Here is a 16,436-nt window from a genome sequence, read left to right on the forward strand (position 1 = left end):
TTTCTGGAGCCAGGAATGAGTCTTTAAAATGTCGTTTACGAGCCTACCATGATAGTCTTGAGAGTACTTTGAATAAAGTCGTAAATATGTCATTTTAATTTTGTTTCTGAAAATATTCTTTCCTATTTTAGCTTATTTCCTTAGTTTTCGTGAACTCTAATAACCTCGATGTGAGTTAATTTGACTTGTAATGAAGTATTTTAGATGGTTTTATTCGAAGGTCATTTGGTTACTACAGTTTCTTAATTTCATATATAGAAAAATTGTTTGAACTTTGGAGAATTTAAACAGCCACACTGTTTGGTATCCTGTCAGGGGACATGTAGTCGTAGGGAATTTTCAGTTCCTGGTTCCTCGTCTTGATAGCGCTGCTTATCTCTGCCAGGCTCTTCCTGAACATCTCCATGGGAGCGTTCACCGGCTTTTCCAGGAAGTGCTCTTCGGGGTACATTCCCAAGTAGAGCTGTAAGATGCAAAGGAATGTGTGCAAGTGAAGGCAGGTTTGCTTTGGTGCTGATGTGCCGAAGGGCACTCTTACCTCGTTGTCCTGGTACTGACTGAGCGCCCAGACGGCCCCCAAGTGCCAGCTGGAACGTCCACGATCCGGGAGACTGTCCATGATCAGGGTTATGCTTGCCAAACCCTTCCGATCAGGCGGTGGCTGCCGCATGGTAGACGGAGTGTTTGGAATCCAGGAATACCAGTCGTACTTTTGGAGTCCAATGTTTGGGCCAAAAAATTCATCGGTCAATGAATCGAAATATATTCATTAGAGATCACCAGTCTGTATCGTACCTGTCCAAAGTTGACGGCCGCGTGTTGGGCTGAAGCAGTGAACACGATGATGGTCAGGTATTCGATCAGTTCCTCACGGGATTCAAGTGATCTGGGGAACCCTGCACCGAAAGATTGTTTGTCACCAAAGTAACTTCTGCGGTCCAAGATGTACGTCAGGGTATACCCACCGCAGTGATGGAAGTCTTTCATACCGTTGTCGCACACATCTTTAACGAAGGCCTGGATTTCGTCGTCTCCCTGCACTTTCTCATCGCTGCTGTAGTAAATGCTAACCACATCTGACACAAAGCTACCAGAAGATCCAAATCATGTACAGAGAACCAAATAACACTTGTTGTTCCCCAAAATGGTCCTCACCTCTTGGTGGCCTCCCACACCTTGTGCCCGTCGTCTCTGTAGAAGTAGTTCGGCACCTCCTCCATGCCGCGAGCTTTGATCATATCAGGGAAGCAGAGGGACCTGAAGGTTAGGGTCTTCATGGTCTTTTGAATCAGTTGCACATGACCACCTCCACCTGTAGCATTTGCCTTGACATGTGGGAAGCAAGAAAAGAATATGGACTCGAAACCTTGAGACCTCCCAAGTTAAATGAGTCCACATATCGATGTGTCGACAGTTTTACAAAACTTGAACCTGTATCTGAGTACTCGGTCTTGTCCCTGGTCCTACAATGCTCAGGTGTTTCCTTTCCAGTCTCTCACAATCTGTGGTCTGTCCCCAAATCTTCAGAACCCGTGCCTTCTCTGAGGCTTCAAAGCCTGAGGGGCCAAACCTGTACCCCAATTCTCTGAGGCTTCAAAGCCTGAGGGGCCAAACCTGTACCCCAATTATGCCTTTGAAGCATTACTGTTTCAGTCAAGTTTGTATGACATCTCCAGAATTATTACCAGGACAAAATTGACTTGGTTTAAGGTTATCTATCAGTGCTTTACAAAAAACGTACCTTATCAAAGAGACCACGTTCACAGATGAGTTCTTCTCTGGCCTTGGTGTTGATAGCGATGGTGAAACGCACGTGTGGAATGAGCAGCTGTGAAAGGAGCACATCAATTGCTAGCTTTCAGTCTTTCGGTCAGTCCAATGAAGAGTTTTCACCTTATAGATGGGGTGGACGGCGGGAAGCTGTCTGAACATGGCGATAGCAAACATCTCTGAGATCAAATGTGTCCTGAGCAGGTGCGTGGCCGTCTGATGGTGCTGGAAGTCGGCCGAGCGGACCCAGATTTTTGCCAGGAGCCAGTCATGCTGACTGTCCGTAGGCAGGAAGATGGGGTTGTCCTCGCCGGGAGTCTGACCCAACTGGGAGATGGGCAGAAGTAAGGTAAGCGATGCGGGTGTTGGAGTAATTTAAGACCAGAGGACACGTTTAAGACCTGTATGGCTATCGGCAGGATGTCGTTCTGTGTGTTCTTGTACAGAAGACAAATGGGAGCAGCCATATACTGCGGGGTCTTCGGGTCTGTATCGTTTGCTTTGATGCCATCCAACACTTCATAGTCCACCATGTAGATGTTACCTGCCTGGAGCAACGATTGAAGCCGGAGATTTATTGGTGGATTCATGGAACCTGTTTGAGAATTTGCTGGAAAACAGCTAAATGTCATCGTAGCGGAAACCACGATGGGATTATCTGAGAAATGATAAACAGGAAAGGGGCAAAGAACTGAATTTGGGGGACATGATAGTCGTGCCATCCCTGAGTTTACCTTTACTTCCTGTTCAAGAGTCAAGTGTCTCTCCAGACTGACAGTGACCATTTCATTGGTCACAGGAAACTTGTCGGGAAGTTTGGAGATCTTTTTGATAAGGACAGGATTGCAGCCGTTTAAGAACTGGTAGCTGAACACGAAATCCTCTTTCCAGTGTTGCATCACGTACTCTAGAGTGTAAGTAATTGAAATGAAATGTGAAATAATTACAGAATAGACATCTGAGACTGACCTGAGGGTGCATTTCGAATGCTGAAAAAGATCTTCTTAAAATGGTCAATGCTGTCCCAGGATGACTGGAACATGTTCATGAAGCGGTTCAAAAGCAGGTTCTGGATTCTGGAATTATTTTATTTATCAATGACCGAGTTGTTAATTTCACGTGGGCCAGTTGACTACTTGAGGGAATACGTACGCTTTGTTGAAGTTTAGTTTGAAATCAACTCCCTTCTCACTGTCAAACTGGATGTCCCGAGGCAAGTCATGGTGTCTGTTAGCATCTATGCTCATGGGAAAGCCGGGTTGCCACTCCTTCCATCTAAAGTTCCGAAATTCAATTTGACACCAAACATAGCGTCGGCCGGCAGACAAAGCATACCTGTAATTTTTTTGACGCATTTCCAGTTCGGTTTTCCTGTGCTGCTTGACCAGACTCGTCTTATCATCCTGAGGCAGGCGAGCTAACCAAGCAAATAAAAATGTGATGGAATGAACCGAGCTAACCTCCACCCTTTGTGATTTTACCTCGGCCATCCCGCAGCACCACTTCTTTGTCATCCACCAGCCAACGGTAGCACGGGAAGACCACGATGTCTCCGCTGGGAGTCTCGACCGAAACGTACCTGCAGTACCAGTCGTCCTGTACCAGGTATTTTTGCTTCTCCAGCTTTATTAAGACAATCTCACCCAGGTTCTTCTGCACCTCCACTGGGTAGAACTCCACCTGTGAACAAAAGGCTTTCAGAGGTATGCTAGTTATGGTGTCCCTCAAGCGTCTGTCAATTGTGACCTAATATAAGAAATTCAAGGAAGTAAATTGGAATCTATCTTGCCTTACCAGGAAATCATCCTTTGATCAAAGAAGAATTCCTGGCAAGTACTGAACCGTTTAATAAGTTACTTTGTGCGGATCAAAAAAAGGAGTGCCCCCTAAAAAAATAAGATGGTTATTTGAAAAGGCAATGTTTCTGGAATGTAACATGACGGCAGCAGATGTTTCCGACTTGGTTCATACTCCATAAAAGGTCCTTTTGAAAATATGATGTTGCAGATTGTCTGAAAATGCCACCTACCGATCCCTGCTCAAAGTCATTGTGCCAAAGTTTGTCCAGCTGAGTCTTCTGGCTGCAGCCCTCAGTGCCCACCAGTGTTACGGCGATGGAGTTATCAGTCCCCGACTTGCCTTGAGTTCCCGTCGCCACACGCACGACATACGCCATTGTTGCCACGCTGGATGGAAACGCTCCTATCGTCGAAAAAGTCTGGAGTAAACAGATGAGGAACTGCCGTTCGACTGGAGTCTCCCCCCCCCCCCCAGTCCCTCCCTAAAAATTCCAGAAAGGGCTGGAGGAAATTTGATAGTTCAGGATCTGATGAAATTATTTGTCCTAAAATAGACAGTAGGCTTTGAATAAATGCTAACAACTCCATACAGGGAAATTCAAAAGTGTATTCACGGTTGTTGTATTTCACTTATGCAAAATTACCGAAATATCACTAATATATAAAAATGGGGGAAATTGAATTGATAATTTGTACCATAATAAACCATATAAATAAATTAAATAAATATACGATGAATAAATAAATACAAAATAAATATAATATTAATAAATAATCATAAATAAATAATATTGTGCACAGTTTGTACATTTAATATAATGATTCTTTTTTTTTTCTCTTTGAGAATCATTGCTATTCAGAAGTGAATCGGCCCAAAGCTGTTTAAAGGTAAGTTTGTCATTTTATTCTTTGCATTTCTGACAATGAGCAAATGTTTGGACACAATATAAACAAGCACGTCCGTCCCTCAGACAGCGACACTGTTGGGGATTTGATCGGGGGACATGTTGTAGTAGGGCAGTTTCTTTCCCTGGTTCCTGGTCTTGATGGCGCTGCTGATCTCTGCCAGGCTCTTCCTGAATTTCTCCATGGCCATCTTCACCGGCTTCTCGATGAAGTGCTCGTCTGGGTACATTCCCAAGTAGAGCTACGGGATGCGAGAAGACGCCGAGTGTAAGAAGTTAATCTTCTCTTTATTTATAGATACGATTTACCGTATGTCAGTAACACACACCTCATTTTCCTGATACTGGCTGAGGGCCCAGACGGCCCCCAGGTGCCAGCTGGAGCGTCCTCGGTCCGGAAGGCTGTCCATGATCAGGGTGATGTTGGCCAAACCCTTCCGTGTGGGGGGAGGCCGCCGCATGGTGGACGGAGCGTTGGGAATCCACGAACACCAGTCGTACTTTACGTATGAAGACAGATTCCAAATCGAAATCTTTCTCAATGTCTGTAATGAAGAGAAAGGGACATACCTGTCCGAAATTGACGGCCGCGTGTTGAGCCGACGCGGTGAACACGATGACGGTCAAGTACTCGATGAGCTCCTCGCGAGATTTCAACGCCTTGGGGAACCCTGTTGAGAATCGGCAAAGACTTGTGAAACGCATTCCGACACGGTGACCAAACTCAGGAAGGCTACTTCCTCACTTTTTGAGATTGTTTGTTCCCGCCGTGCACGTTTTTTATTTTTTTTAGCTCGACCTACCGCACGAGTCAAAGTCCTGCATGCCGAAAGTGCACACGTCTTTCGCAAAGGCCTGGATTTCCTCATCTTCCTGCACCTTCTCGTTGCTGCTGTAGTAAATGGTGACCACGTCTGATACAAAGCTGCAAAAGACACAATTGAGTGGATAGAACAAGTCTGCACACCCCTGATCAGATGAGATTGTTTTTTTGTGACAAAAAAAGTGATCGATATTATTTTCAAATTTTATATACCCTTAATGTGACCTACGTACCTCCCACTAAATAAAAAAAAAAACTACATATAAATAAATACTTTAAAATAAATCATTATCAATGAATAAATAAATAGAACTCGATAAAAATAAATATGAATAAATACATTGTATAAATGAATGTAAATATAAATACATTTAAAGAAATAAAGTTCAGATGTTCTTGTGGGCTTTTCCTGTCGTATTTTTGACTTTGCTTCGGTTAGTTCTAATGACGTCGGTACAATGATTTAGTTAGCTGCCGTTGTTTAGTCACAAACTGGAGGTGTGACTGTTCAGAATCAACCAATCACATTCAAACTCGCATTATTTCGGTTAAGTCCCCGCTCTATCCGCTCCTCACCTCTTGGTGGCTTCCCACACTTTGTAGCCGTCGTCTCTGTAGAAGTAAGTGGGCAGCTCTTGCTTGCTGTCTACCCCACGAGATTTGATCATGTCGGGAAAGCAGAGAGACCTGAAGGTCAGGGCTTTCGTGGCCTTCCGAACCAGCTGCACGTGACCGCCTCCGCCGGTGGCATTTGCCTTGTCGGAAACACAACAAACTGTTCTTAGGGATCATCTGTCTTGGTTTGGAAGATGCTCCACACACTTACCTTGTCAAAGATACCACACTCGCAGATGAGCTGTTCTCTCGCTTTGGTGTTGATGGCGATGGTGAATCGGATGTGGGGAATAAGTAGCTACGGATCAACAAACTCGTTAGTCAACTATCAGCTCACCCATCGATTCATTAATGAGGGTCTTACCTTATAGACTGGGTGGACGGCGGGGAGATGCCTGAACATGGCGACAGCAAACATCTCTGAGATCAGATGCGTCCTGAGCAGGTGCGTGACCGTCTGGTGGTGTTGGAAATCGGCCGAGCGCACCCAGATCTTTGCCAGGAGCCAATCGTGTGGACTGTCCGTGGGCAGGAAGATGGGGTAGTCCTCGCCGGGAGTCTGACCCAACTGGGAGACGAGCAGAAGTAAGGAAACCGAGGCGGGTGTTGGATCAATTTAAGACCAGAGGACCCGTTTAAGACCTGTATGGCGATCGGAAGGATTTTGTTGTCTGTGTTCTTGTACAGAAGACAGATGGGAGCCGCCAAGTATTGCAGCGTACACGGATCCGTGCAGTTGGGTCTGATACCGTCTAACACTTCGTAGTCCACCATGTAGATGTTCCCCGCCTGGAAGTGCAAGGTTTACAGAAACGGGTCAGATAAGTCCGTAGGTATGTAGATTGTTACTCTACCTTAACTTCGTCTTCAAGAGTCAAGTGTCTCTCCAGACTAACTGCGACCATTTCATCGGTGACAGGAAACTTGTCAGGAAGTTTGGAGATCTTTTGGATGACGACAGGATTGCAGCCGTTGAGGAATTGGTAGCCGAACATGAAATCCTCTTGCCAATGTTGCATCACGTACTCTGGTGTGTTAGAAAATAACACGTGAGAGAAGCTCAATGAGAACAACCCCGAGAAACATTTCAGGCTGACCTGAGATTGTATTTTTAATTCTCATAAAGATCTTCCCAAAATCGCCAAAGTCGCTCCAGGAAGTCTGGAACATGTGCATGAAGTGGTTCACAAACAGGTTCTCGATTCTGGAAATGTTTTTTTTGATCAATGACCAAGTTTGGAATTTCATGCGGTCCAGTTGACGATTTGAGGGAATACGTACGCTTTGCTGTAGTTCAGTACGAAATCGACTCCCTTCTCACTGTCAAACTGGATGTCCCGAGGCAAGTCCTGGTGTCTGTTAGCATCTATGCTCATGGGAATGCCGGGTCGCCACTCCGTCCATCTAAAGTTCCGAAATTCAATTTGAGACCAAACATAGCGTCGGCCGGCAGACAAAGCATACCTGAAAAGTTTTTGCCGCATTTCCAGTTCGGTTTTCCTGTGCTGCTTGACGAGACTCGTGTTATCATCCTGAGGCAGGCGAGCTAACCAAGCAAATAAAAATGTGATGGAATGAACCGAGCTAACCTCCACCCTTTGTGATTTTACCTCGGCCATCCCGCAGCACCACTTCCTTGTCGTCTACCAGCCAGCGGTAGCACGGGAACTCCACGATGTCTCCGCCGGGAGTCTTCACTGAGATGTTGCTGCAGTACCAGTCGTCATGCACCCAGTACTTCCTCTTCTCCAGCTTCACCAACGCAAGCTCACCCAAGTTCTCATCCACCCTCACCAGGTAGGAATCCACCTGTGAGCAATTGTGGGAAAAAAAACAAAAGTGGTCCATATTTCATTTCACCTCAGTGGAGCAAAATCGATCATACTTTACTCTCCCACTCCTCATTTGGGCCCCTCCCTCCCATAAAATACCTTTTATGCCATCCATCAAATCGAAAAACAAACACAAATGTTTCATTACTTTGCTCTAGAGCAGGGGTCACCAAACTACGGCCCGCGGGCCGGATACGGCCCGCGGGACCGTTTAATCTGGCCCGCCAACCCTGAATAAATTGTATTATTAAACTTTTTTTTTTTTTTTGCTCATTTTGCCTGCAATGACTGCGTTTCCCCAGTAGATGGGGAAGCGCTCGCCTGCGCATTTACTACCGGAAGCCGTGTCAGAAAGCTCGGTGCACACTCACAAGTGCGTGTACGGACATGGCGCACTCGCGCTCTATTTGTATCAGTCCCGAATTTAGAGCGTGGGCTGTGACGACAGCATTCTTGTAATTTGCGCGCTGAGCTTTCAGATGCAGTTTTGCGCTAAAGCCACCCACAAACCTTCCCCTGGAATCCTTCCGTTAAAATGTCGCCCAAGTAAAGCAGTGCCGAGCGTTTAAAAGAGTTGCCAATTTGGCTCGACGTACGCGACGTGACGTTCAGCCACATGAACGTCAACATCTACCCGTCACAGATCGAGGTAAACGGACCAACACCTCGGATCTCGCCTAAGAATTGCCACAACAAATTTTACTCCAGACTATGACGCACTATCAAACTTTAACAAAAAAGACAGCAGTGTCTACAAGCCTACTGGAACCTACAAAAGGATTATAAGGAAGGAACACAAGAACTTTAAGAGACTGCTCATATGTGTCAGAGAGGTTCTGCTCTGACAACTGAGCTGAACTTTTATCTGTTAAGATTGTGCATGGCACAACAGAAAGTTAATGTTCCATGTTTTTTTTTCTATGAAGAACCCAGAGAGAGTTATTTAGTTATTTATTTCCTGTTTTTTCTGTGAAGAACTCAGAGAGGGTTTAGTTATTATTTATTTCATTAATAGTGTTATTATTTGTTTCCTGACTTTTTTTCTGTAAAGAACCTGGAAAGGGTTATTAAATAACCGTTATTTGGTTATGTGTGGCTTTCTGGAAAACAATAATTTTTTTAAGCTCCCCTACGATCGTCACACTTTTTCTGTTACAAACTGCCACCGGCCCGCCATCAGAGAAGGGAAAGGTTATGTGGCCCTCACAGGAAAAAGTTTGGGGACCCCTGCTCTAGAGCAACTTTGTGTCAATATCAAAATGAGAAATTGTCTTCAATTAAAAAAAAAAAAAATATTCATCTTTTTCAAATATTTGAACAGTTTTTACTCAATTTCAAAACTAGTTTATCATTTTGTTGTGTAGCCTATACTATATAATGAGATTTATTTGCTCTGACCCCCCAGCTTTAGAGTCTACAAACAACGCTATTGCTTGGCTCAGGTGTGCAATGGGTCGGTTAAAATGTCATCACTCCCTCTGCCGATGTATCTTCCTCTTTTAGCATTCCAACCATGATGTGAAGCTAGTTTCAGATGTACATTTTCGATAATATAGACTCACTTACCGCACCCCTCTCAAAATCATTATACAGAGGCTTGTCCAGCAGAGTCTTCTCGCTGCATCTCTCAGTACCAACCAGTGTTATGTAGATGTAGTCATCCGTCCCCGCAAACCACTGGCTCCCCGTGGCGACGGTCACAGTATACGACGGCATTGATGGAAAGACTCCAAAAAAGACTCTTCTTGATTAAAATGATGGATTCCGTAACCCATCAAATTGAGCCTTTCAGCCGTCACGTCTGTCGGGTGGTAAAAGCGAACTTCTCGCTTTTCTTCAGATGTCCACACTTCTCTTACACAAATGCCACAGGAATGTGGAACTCTGTAAAGCAGACGTGGGCGGTAAGTTACGGGGATAATATTCAACCTGGGCGCACACACGCGTTTGCTTTTACGAACTAAAATGGGTGTGTTTAATCGAAGCCTCAAATTTACGAGTCAAATGGATGTGACACTGGACAATGCCTGGTTGTATGTTCGATGCAAATATTCAAAGTACAGTCCATATGGGCTGGTGACCATTACTAAATCTTCCGGAATACAGTGAATCCCTGTGTAAAAAATAGCCACACTTAATTTGATTCAAAAATACTTAAACTTAATAGAGATACTTTTTAAAGTAATCCTTAGTACCCGTTGTTATGCACGGCTCCCCCAAAAAAAGAGGCAAAGCATGCTTGCTTCAAGCTGCCAGTTGAAGTAAAAGTAACACGTAAAACCAGAGAATTAGATAGCGTATATATAAAAAAATAAAATGTTCAACCAAAACGTGCAAAATGGCATAAACGGGATTTACTACTTTGTTTGATGACGTGCCAAATTTTTCTAACGTACAATTTGTGCCAAGTCTTGATAAAACTTTCCAAAAAAAAATTGCTAAATTTGATGATCATTTCCAGGATTTGCCATAAAAAAGTGAATAGAATAATAAAAACATATACGGTACATATACTCTGTTTTATTTGCATGACTTTCTCCAGCTACAACTGTAAACCACATAATTTCTGTAAGCAAAGTCGCCACTCAGTAGCAGCATGTAGCTAAGTCAATAAATAACAGAAGTAAACCGATAAAAGTGCAATTTTTCCACCTTTCAGACCATCGCCCGACGCGGACATGTCGGATCTAGTACATTCATCACAGATCCAAATATAGACGTCAACAAGAAAAATCATAGCACGTACGAAAATCTATATGTACGGTGATCCTGGAATTGCAGGTGATTATATGCACAACATCCGTGTGCGTGACAAAACAAATCATGATACTGTTCTATTCAAAGTTTGGCATCAAACATTATTTTAAGAGACATTGTTTAAAAAAAGGAGTATACTGTTTGTAGACAAGACAAGGCAACTATAGCACTTGCACCCTTTACACATTTATAAAGCCCTGAATCATAAATACTGCAAACATTTAATCAGCTTCCAGTGTATCAAACTCATAACAAAAATACAATAAAATGTGTGGATTTTATGTTGTTTGCTACAGTCGATCATTTGCTCGTGTTACGCTTGTTTCCAGCTGCCTGTTGTATAAAACGGTAGCCTGACTTAGGAGTTTTTCAGCACATAAGCCGCCGCTTGGATTTTTTTGTGTGGAGTTGCTAGCAAAAATTTGTCCTTGTTGAAACGTAATATAAGACTAAACATAAAACAGACTCACTGTACGTAGTGTATTCAAACAAACCACTCAACTCATGTAAGCCACCTAGCAAAATGCTAACACAATGCAAAAGGCCCAAAAGGGGCTAACGAAACTCGCATCAATCTGTGAGAATTGTAAAAAGTAAATAATTGAAATATAATGACAACACTCATGAGCATATATTCTTTATCCCCGTCTGCAGCTGATTGTTTTCTTCTCATGTATCTATGATGCCCCCTAGTGGCCAAGGAATTTAAGCACTAAATCATGATGCAAATATCGTTTAGTTTGATTCTTTTACATTCTATGTTTTCATCAAGTACAATACATCAGAGGACAGTTTTTTTCGTAATAAAAAAACACATTACAAACATTTTGTTGTTCGGAACAAATTAAAATCTTAAGTCGAAGCACCACTGTGGTACAATAATTTGGGGAAAAGTCTTTCCCGCCGCACACAGCATAACAAGATTCACTCCGCTCTGAGGAGTTTAAGACATACCGAGCAAGCATCCGCCCGAGTCGGATGAGTGACGCGGCCTCTAGTTGAGGTGGAGGAGTTGCTTCATGAATTCGTAGGTTGTGAAGGCCACAGCCTGAGAGGGCACGCAGCGGATGTAGTTGAGCGAGAGGCCTCGGTACAGGCCGTTCTTGATGCCGTACTCGGTGTAGACGTAGGACAGAGTCTTGCTCAGGGAGCTGTTTGGATGCACAAAAGATGGAGGATATTAGTCGTGTGTGGAATGTGTGCTTTTTATGGAGATGTTTGAGGAGTCCTAAAGAAGGGCTCGGTGACGGTGGTACTTACACACACTTGTGCGCGTCAGGAAGCACAGAACCGAGCTGCATTCTTCTCCTTGCCACATCCAAGGGATAGCTGGTGAGACCAAAAAAAGACTTAGCTGCCAATCGGTCACCGCTCACGTTAGGTGGAAGTAGTCCACTCTTACGATATCGTCTGAGCGATGGCACCGGCGATGCCTCCACACAGCAGGTTGACTTTGGTTTTAAGAACCAGGACGTCAGGGTTGTCCGAGGACGGCCGTCCCAGCGTCTCTGGGAAATGTTTCAAGCCGAGGCTTTTCAAAGTCCCGAAGGTGAAGAAGGAGAAACCTGCGTGTTTTCAGATTCAGATTTGTAAGTTGAGGTACCAAGACACATCCTGATGAGAACAATCACCTGCGTAAGGGGCCATTCCAATGAGGGTTGGGGTGAGTCCCCGGTAGAAGCCCGAGAATCCCCCCTCCTGTGCCAAAATACAAAAAAAGCATAATGTGGCATTCAAAAAATTCACAACCTTATACGATGCACTTTTTTTTATCCAGCAGCTGACCTTCAGATAGATGGTGTGGAAGGCATTGGCGATTCCAGTGTAGCGATGATACCCAGTCACCTGGAAAGCAAGTCTGGCTCGAACGACATCCAGTGGATAGGTGCATATCACCGCTGTCATACCTGACAACAAACCAGTAAGGCATTTATTACACTAGCAATGCATTAAAACCTAACAACAGCAAGTTACCACTAGATGGTGCTAAATTGATTGATTTCATTGTTTGGGTTGGAGCAGAAAAACAGCAAAAATGATTTTCTGACCTGCCATGGATCCAGCCATTAGGCGATGAATAGGTCCGGAGATCCCAAGTTGTTTATTGAGCAACTGTTGAGCAAATGAAAATGTATGTCGAGGTGCAAATTGATCATTAAGTGCATCCCATTTTTCTTTTATATAAAAACGTCACATTTACCTTTTTATAATTGTCGAAGGCCATGAACTGGATTGCGCCATAAGGAAATATCCTCACCATCATAGCTCCATTGCCCTTATACAAGCCACGGTAGCCTTCTTTTTTTGGGACGGCCTTTAGAGTGGAAAACACGCCTGTGCAGGAAGAAGCGTAATGATGCTATAAATTCTACAACTATAATCGAATTCTTATTTGTAGATATATTACCCAGGTGTTTATAGTGGGGATTCTGGGCCTGAAGCAGAATCTTTACTCGGTCTAGAGGAGCGATTGTAGTCTTGGCACAGCATCCTGCGACACCTACGGCAGAGGAGTCAAATGTATTTATTTAAGCAATATAAGCCTTTAAGCAAAAGATATATTTAATCATTGTGTCAGGTCCCTACCTCCTGCAACAAAGGAGCGGAGCCAGTAGTAGTCTACTCGGACTGGAGTGCTGCTTAAGGCTGAAGGTGTGGAGACAGTAGCAGTAGCAGCAGGAGCAGCAGCAGCCTCCGATGTCATCCTGGATGTTCACAAATTCTCCGCATGCAGCGCTATCAATCAAAAATGGACATATCACTTTTAATATTGTTGTTATCATAAGCACTGTCCACATTATTTACCGTCATTTATCATATAAATCAGGATTATTTTGTGTTGAGTAATCAAATCCGTCCGTTATATATACTATAAAATATAAAGATGTACTTACGTTATTACATTCTGAACGTAGCAACGTGGAAGGTCGATAGAACAAATGTTCCTCAGGAAAGTAATTTCTCCGTCACCTTGTTCCTCAACACGACGCTAGCTCACATGACACGCTGGGGTTGCAAACATAAGTGTCGGCAAATATTCATGATCTGACTCCAAAATCTGTCAAAGTAGAAAATTTAGCGACGTTTTAGAGCTTCACGTTAATACCGGACCGGGAGAAGAGTGCCCTTCGCTCTTGCTTTACGAGCGCACATTAGTGACGTAAGATGACGTCACTTTGTCCAGCCTCGGTAGTCATGTTTACGTTCTAAAACCAGACACAAAAGATGAGATGTGGTCTTTAACGGCTACGGACTGAAGAAGATCAAATTAAAACTGTTTTTGATTAAAAATTAAAAATAAAGAATTTCATTTTCCCTTTTCTTTGTAACATTCGTACTTGGACCCGCGCTCCAGAACGATAGGTGGCGGTAATGCATCTTATTTATCAGATGCGAACCGGCCTTACAAAAAAGAAGACGAAGCGGAAGAAGACGACGAAGCAAACAACATAACCCAAGTCAAGATGGCATCGACTGTCTCTGTTTTCAATAGAGCGAGGCCTGCCTCAAAGTTGAATTCGCAGTTAGATCAAGGCGTGAACGTTACTCAGGTGGAAGCTCGGGAGGATGAAGAGCAGTGCATCAAACTGGCGGAGATCCTTGAGCTTCTTTTGGCCGCCGGATATTTTCGGGCCCGCATTAAGGGACTGTCACCTTTTGATAAGGTGGTCGGCGGGATGACCTGGTGCATCACCACCTGTAACTATGACATTGACATTGATCTACTTTTTCAAGAGAACTCAACCATCGGTCAGAAAATAGCTTTGACTGAGAAAATTGTGTCTGTTTTGCCCAAAATGAAGTGTCCTCATCAGCTGGAGCCTCATCAAATCCAAGGGCTTGATTTTATTCACATTTTCCCAGTGATACAGTGGCTAGTGAAACGGGCCATCGAGACCAGAGAGCAAATGGGCGACTATGTGAGAGCCTATTCCATATCTCAATTCCAGAAGGCCTACAACCTTCCAGAGGATGAAGAGTTCCATCAGAGAAGAGGCAAGGCAGTGGGAACAGTTCTTGATATTCTGGACGTATACAAACCACAGAGGAAATACAGAAGGCAAAAGGAGGCAGGGGAACTACTTGATGAGGAGTCCAGGGTTCAGTCGACATTGCTGGAATATGGCAGGCGATATGGATTCAGCAAACAATCCAAACAAGATAAGCCAGGTGAAAAAATGGCCTTGTCAAATAAAGACTCTGTGACACAGGTTACAGAGGAAGAAGTTCAGTGGGCGGCTGAGGAGAAACGCATCAAAAGCCTGATGAACACAATGGCCGCCATGGCCAATCAGGAGGGTCAACTGACAGCTAGCGCGGTGGGCTACATTGTGGGGCAACAGTCTGAAGAGATCAAACTGATAGCTTCGGAGTATGCCGAGAAGCATTTGGAGGTATCGGAGGATTTTTCCGAGCGGTACGGCCCGCTTCACCAACACCTCCGAGCCGTTGCCTCTCTGAACAAACAGATCCAGCAGATGATTAAGCAGCATACTGAGCTGCAAGGTCAGCACACCCAAGTTAAGGAAGGTTGCGACGAGGCCAAGATGAAGCTGCGTGAGGTCACAGAGCAGTCGGATACGCTAATGAAGCAGATGATGATTTTAGAGGACGCCGAACGTCAAGCTGAGGGCAGCGTGCTGGAGAAGCTGAGATTCCTGGTAACATCCAATGAAAACTTGAAACTTCAAGAACAGGAGTTTCGTGCCCACTGTAAAGATGAGAGGATCCGCCTGCAGCAGAGTATTGAAAATTTAAGCACAGCATCGGGACTCGGTGTAGAGGAGAAGGAGAGAAACCAATTGATTGACAAGCAGCACAATACAGAGAGAGAGAAACTACAGAAGGTCCGTCTGCTGATGGCGAGGAGGAATCGTGACATTGCCATTTTGCAGAGAAAGATTGACGAAGTGCCTTGCCGTGCAGAACTCACACAGTACCAGAAGAGATTCATTGAACTCTATTGCCAAGTTTCTGCAACACACAAAGAGACCAAACAGTTCTTCACTTTGTACAACACGTTAGACGACCAGAAAGTTTATCTCGAGAAGGAGGTCAATTTGCTGAATTCCATTCATGACAACTTCCAGCAAGCCATGTCGTCTTCGAGCGCCAAGGAGCAGTTCCTCAGACAAATGGAGCAGATAGTGGATGGAATCGGACAGAGTCGCATCAAGATGGAGAAGAAGAAGCAGGAGAACAAAATGAGGAGGGATCAGCTGAACGACAAATACCTGGAGCTGCTCGACACCCAGAGGCTTTACTTCCAAACCGTCAAAGACTTCCAAGAGGAATGTCGAAAGAACGAAATGCTGCTGTCCAAGTTGAGAGCAAAAGGAGCATCGTAGTTGTTATATTGCAAACAGCGTGTTCGTGCATTAGGTTGCAATCTATGAAAACGTATATCGATAAATTGACAATGTATGTAATCTTCACTTTTGAGTCATAGTCTTGACTGAATTAATTTGTTTTTAAATGATGTCATATCCTCGTTGTCATCTGTTGAATGCAAGGAAAAAAACTCTGATCTTTTCAACAATAAAAGATTTGATGGGTTCCAAAACCTTTTAAGTCCTCTTTTTACTTCCGCTATTTAAGTTAGTAAAACTGTCTGCAGTTAAGATGTCCCTTACCAACTACACCTGGGTAAGTGATTAACTCTCCTGCTATTTCTTTACTCAATATATTGAATGTAGAATTGTATACTTTTTTTAATTTTCAAATATTCCACTAATTGCTCGTCATTTTGGGATTGCACAGTCGTCAGAAACAATTATCCCAAACGTAGGTTTGTAATAACTCATAGTTACCACAAGGTGGCGTCAAACTAATGTTTATTATTATTGTATAATAATGTATGTATAATGCTAAATTGCTATTTTAGCGAGTGCAGAAAGATGTTTTACAAATTAAACCGTATCCCTGACTTTTTGTG

The 16,436-nt window shown here is 43.8% G+C and overlaps 4 protein-coding genes and 1 long non-coding RNA gene across 7 annotated transcripts; 2 read left to right on the forward strand and 3 right to left on the reverse strand.

The window, feature by feature from the left end:
* Positions 1-196: 196 nt before the first annotated feature.
* On the reverse strand, positions 197-4,041 carry LOC133158079 (polyunsaturated fatty acid 5-lipoxygenase-like). Of its 2 annotated transcripts, XM_061284952.1 has the most exons (14): positions 3,800-4,040; positions 3,252-3,450; positions 3,106-3,187; positions 2,923-3,045; positions 2,740-2,846; positions 2,505-2,677; positions 2,172-2,318; positions 1,894-2,097; positions 1,742-1,828; positions 1,156-1,325; positions 966-1,087; positions 796-896; positions 539-709; positions 197-463 (listed from the first exon to the last, which is right to left on the reverse strand). In XM_061284952.1, the coding sequence occupies exons 1-14, from the start codon at positions 3,944-3,946 to the stop codon at positions 284-286; spliced, it is 2,013 nt and encodes a 670-aa protein (XP_061140936.1). In that variant the 5' UTR covers positions 3,947-4,040; the 3' UTR covers positions 197-283. The 2 variants fall into 2 exon arrangements, with proteins under 2 accessions (XP_061140936.1, XP_061140935.1); XM_061284951.1 differs by having other exon boundaries at positions 796-1,087; positions 3,800-4,041.
* LOC133158084 (uncharacterized) lies at positions 3,333-3,971 on the forward strand. The gene is made up of 2 exons (XR_009715129.1): positions 3,333-3,473; positions 3,568-3,971. It is a non-coding gene; the product is annotated as an uncharacterized LOC133158084 (long non-coding RNA).
* Positions 4,042-4,450: 409 nt separating the features above from the next.
* Positions 4,451-9,471, reverse strand: LOC133158080 (polyunsaturated fatty acid 5-lipoxygenase-like). The gene is made up of 14 exons (XM_061284953.1): positions 9,311-9,471; positions 7,523-7,721; positions 7,377-7,458; positions 7,194-7,316; positions 7,010-7,116; positions 6,767-6,939; positions 6,555-6,701; positions 6,277-6,480; positions 6,124-6,210; positions 5,874-6,052; positions 5,278-5,399; positions 5,045-5,145; positions 4,804-4,974; positions 4,451-4,716 (listed from the first exon to the last, which is right to left on the reverse strand). The coding sequence occupies exons 1-14, from the start codon at positions 9,458-9,460 to the stop codon at positions 4,537-4,539; spliced, it is 2,025 nt and encodes a 674-aa protein (XP_061140937.1). The 5' UTR covers positions 9,461-9,471; the 3' UTR covers positions 4,451-4,536.
* Positions 9,472-9,495: 24 nt separating this feature from the next.
* On the reverse strand, positions 9,496-13,670 carry slc25a16 (solute carrier family 25 member 16). Of its 2 annotated transcripts, XM_061284965.1 has the most exons (11): positions 13,396-13,670; positions 13,088-13,237; positions 12,909-13,001; positions 12,702-12,835; positions 12,550-12,613; positions 12,287-12,408; positions 12,133-12,199; positions 11,904-12,066; positions 11,762-11,830; positions 11,456-11,652; positions 9,496-9,628 (listed from the first exon to the last, which is right to left on the reverse strand). In XM_061284965.1, exons 2-10 carry the CDS (start codon positions 13,203-13,205, stop codon positions 11,496-11,498), a joined length of 987 nt encoding a protein of 328 aa, XP_061140949.1. In that variant the 5' UTR covers positions 13,206-13,237; positions 13,396-13,670; the 3' UTR covers positions 9,496-9,628; positions 11,456-11,495. The 2 variants fall into 2 exon arrangements, with proteins under 2 accessions (XP_061140949.1, XP_061140948.1); XM_061284964.1 differs by lacking the exon at positions 9,496-9,628 and having other exon boundaries at positions 10,245-11,652.
* A 234-nt stretch (positions 13,671-13,904) lies between these two features.
* On the forward strand, positions 13,905-16,064 carry ccdc93 (coiled-coil domain containing 93). The gene has a single exon (XM_061284954.1). The coding sequence runs from the start codon at positions 13,966-13,968 to the stop codon at positions 15,847-15,849; it is 1,884 nt and encodes a 627-aa protein (XP_061140938.1). The 5' UTR covers positions 13,905-13,965; the 3' UTR covers positions 15,850-16,064.
* The last annotated feature ends 372 nt before the right edge of the window (positions 16,065-16,436 follow it).

The sequence above is a fragment of the Syngnathus typhle genome, linkage group LG8 (genome assembly GCF_033458585.1).
Source record: "Syngnathus typhle isolate RoL2023-S1 ecotype Sweden linkage group LG8, RoL_Styp_1.0, whole genome shotgun sequence".
Lineage (NCBI taxonomy): Eukaryota > Metazoa > Chordata > Actinopteri > Syngnathiformes > Syngnathidae > Syngnathus > Syngnathus typhle.

Excerpts from the sequence above, each read along its gene's own strand:
- LOC133158079 (XM_061284951.1), bottom strand. The coding sequence starts at position 3,946 with ATGGCGTATGTCGTGCGTGTGGCGACGGGAACTCAAGGCAAGTCGGGG. Across the intron at positions 3,046-3,105 it reads ATGCGTCAAAAAAATTACAG|ATGGAAGGAGTGGCAACCCG; the intron begins GTATGCTTTGTC and ends TCGGAACTTTAG. Across the intron at positions 1,088-1,155 it reads GTGTGGGAGGCCACCAAGAG|CTTTGTGTCAGATGTGGTTA; the intron begins GTGAGGACCATT and ends ATCTTCTGGTAG.
- slc25a16 (XM_061284965.1), bottom strand. The coding sequence starts at position 13,205 with ATGACATCGGAGGCTGCTGCTGCTCCTGCTGCTACTGCTACTGTCTCC. Across the intron at positions 12,836-12,908 it reads TCCCCACTATAAACACCTGG|GCGTGTTTTCCACTCTAAAG; the intron begins GTAATATATCTA and ends CTTCCTGCACAG. Across the intron at positions 12,067-12,132 it reads TGGAATGGCCCCTTACGCAG|GTTTCTCCTTCTTCACCTTC; the intron begins GTGATTGTTCTC and ends GAAAACACGCAG.
- ccdc93 (XM_061284954.1), top strand. The coding sequence starts at position 13,966 with ATGGCATCGACTGTCTCTGTTTTCAATAGAGCGAGGCCTGCCTCAAAG.
- LOC133158080 (XM_061284953.1), bottom strand. The coding sequence starts at position 9,460 with ATGCCGTCGTATACTGTGACCGTCGCCACGGGGAGCCAGTGGTTTGCG. Across the intron at positions 7,722-9,310 it reads ATGATTTTGAGAGGGGTGCG|GTGGATTCCTACCTGGTGAG; the intron begins GTAAGTGAGTCT and ends AATTGCTCACAG. Across the intron at positions 7,317-7,376 it reads ATGCGGCAAAAACTTTTCAG|ATGGACGGAGTGGCGACCCG; the intron begins GTATGCTTTGTC and ends TCGGAACTTTAG.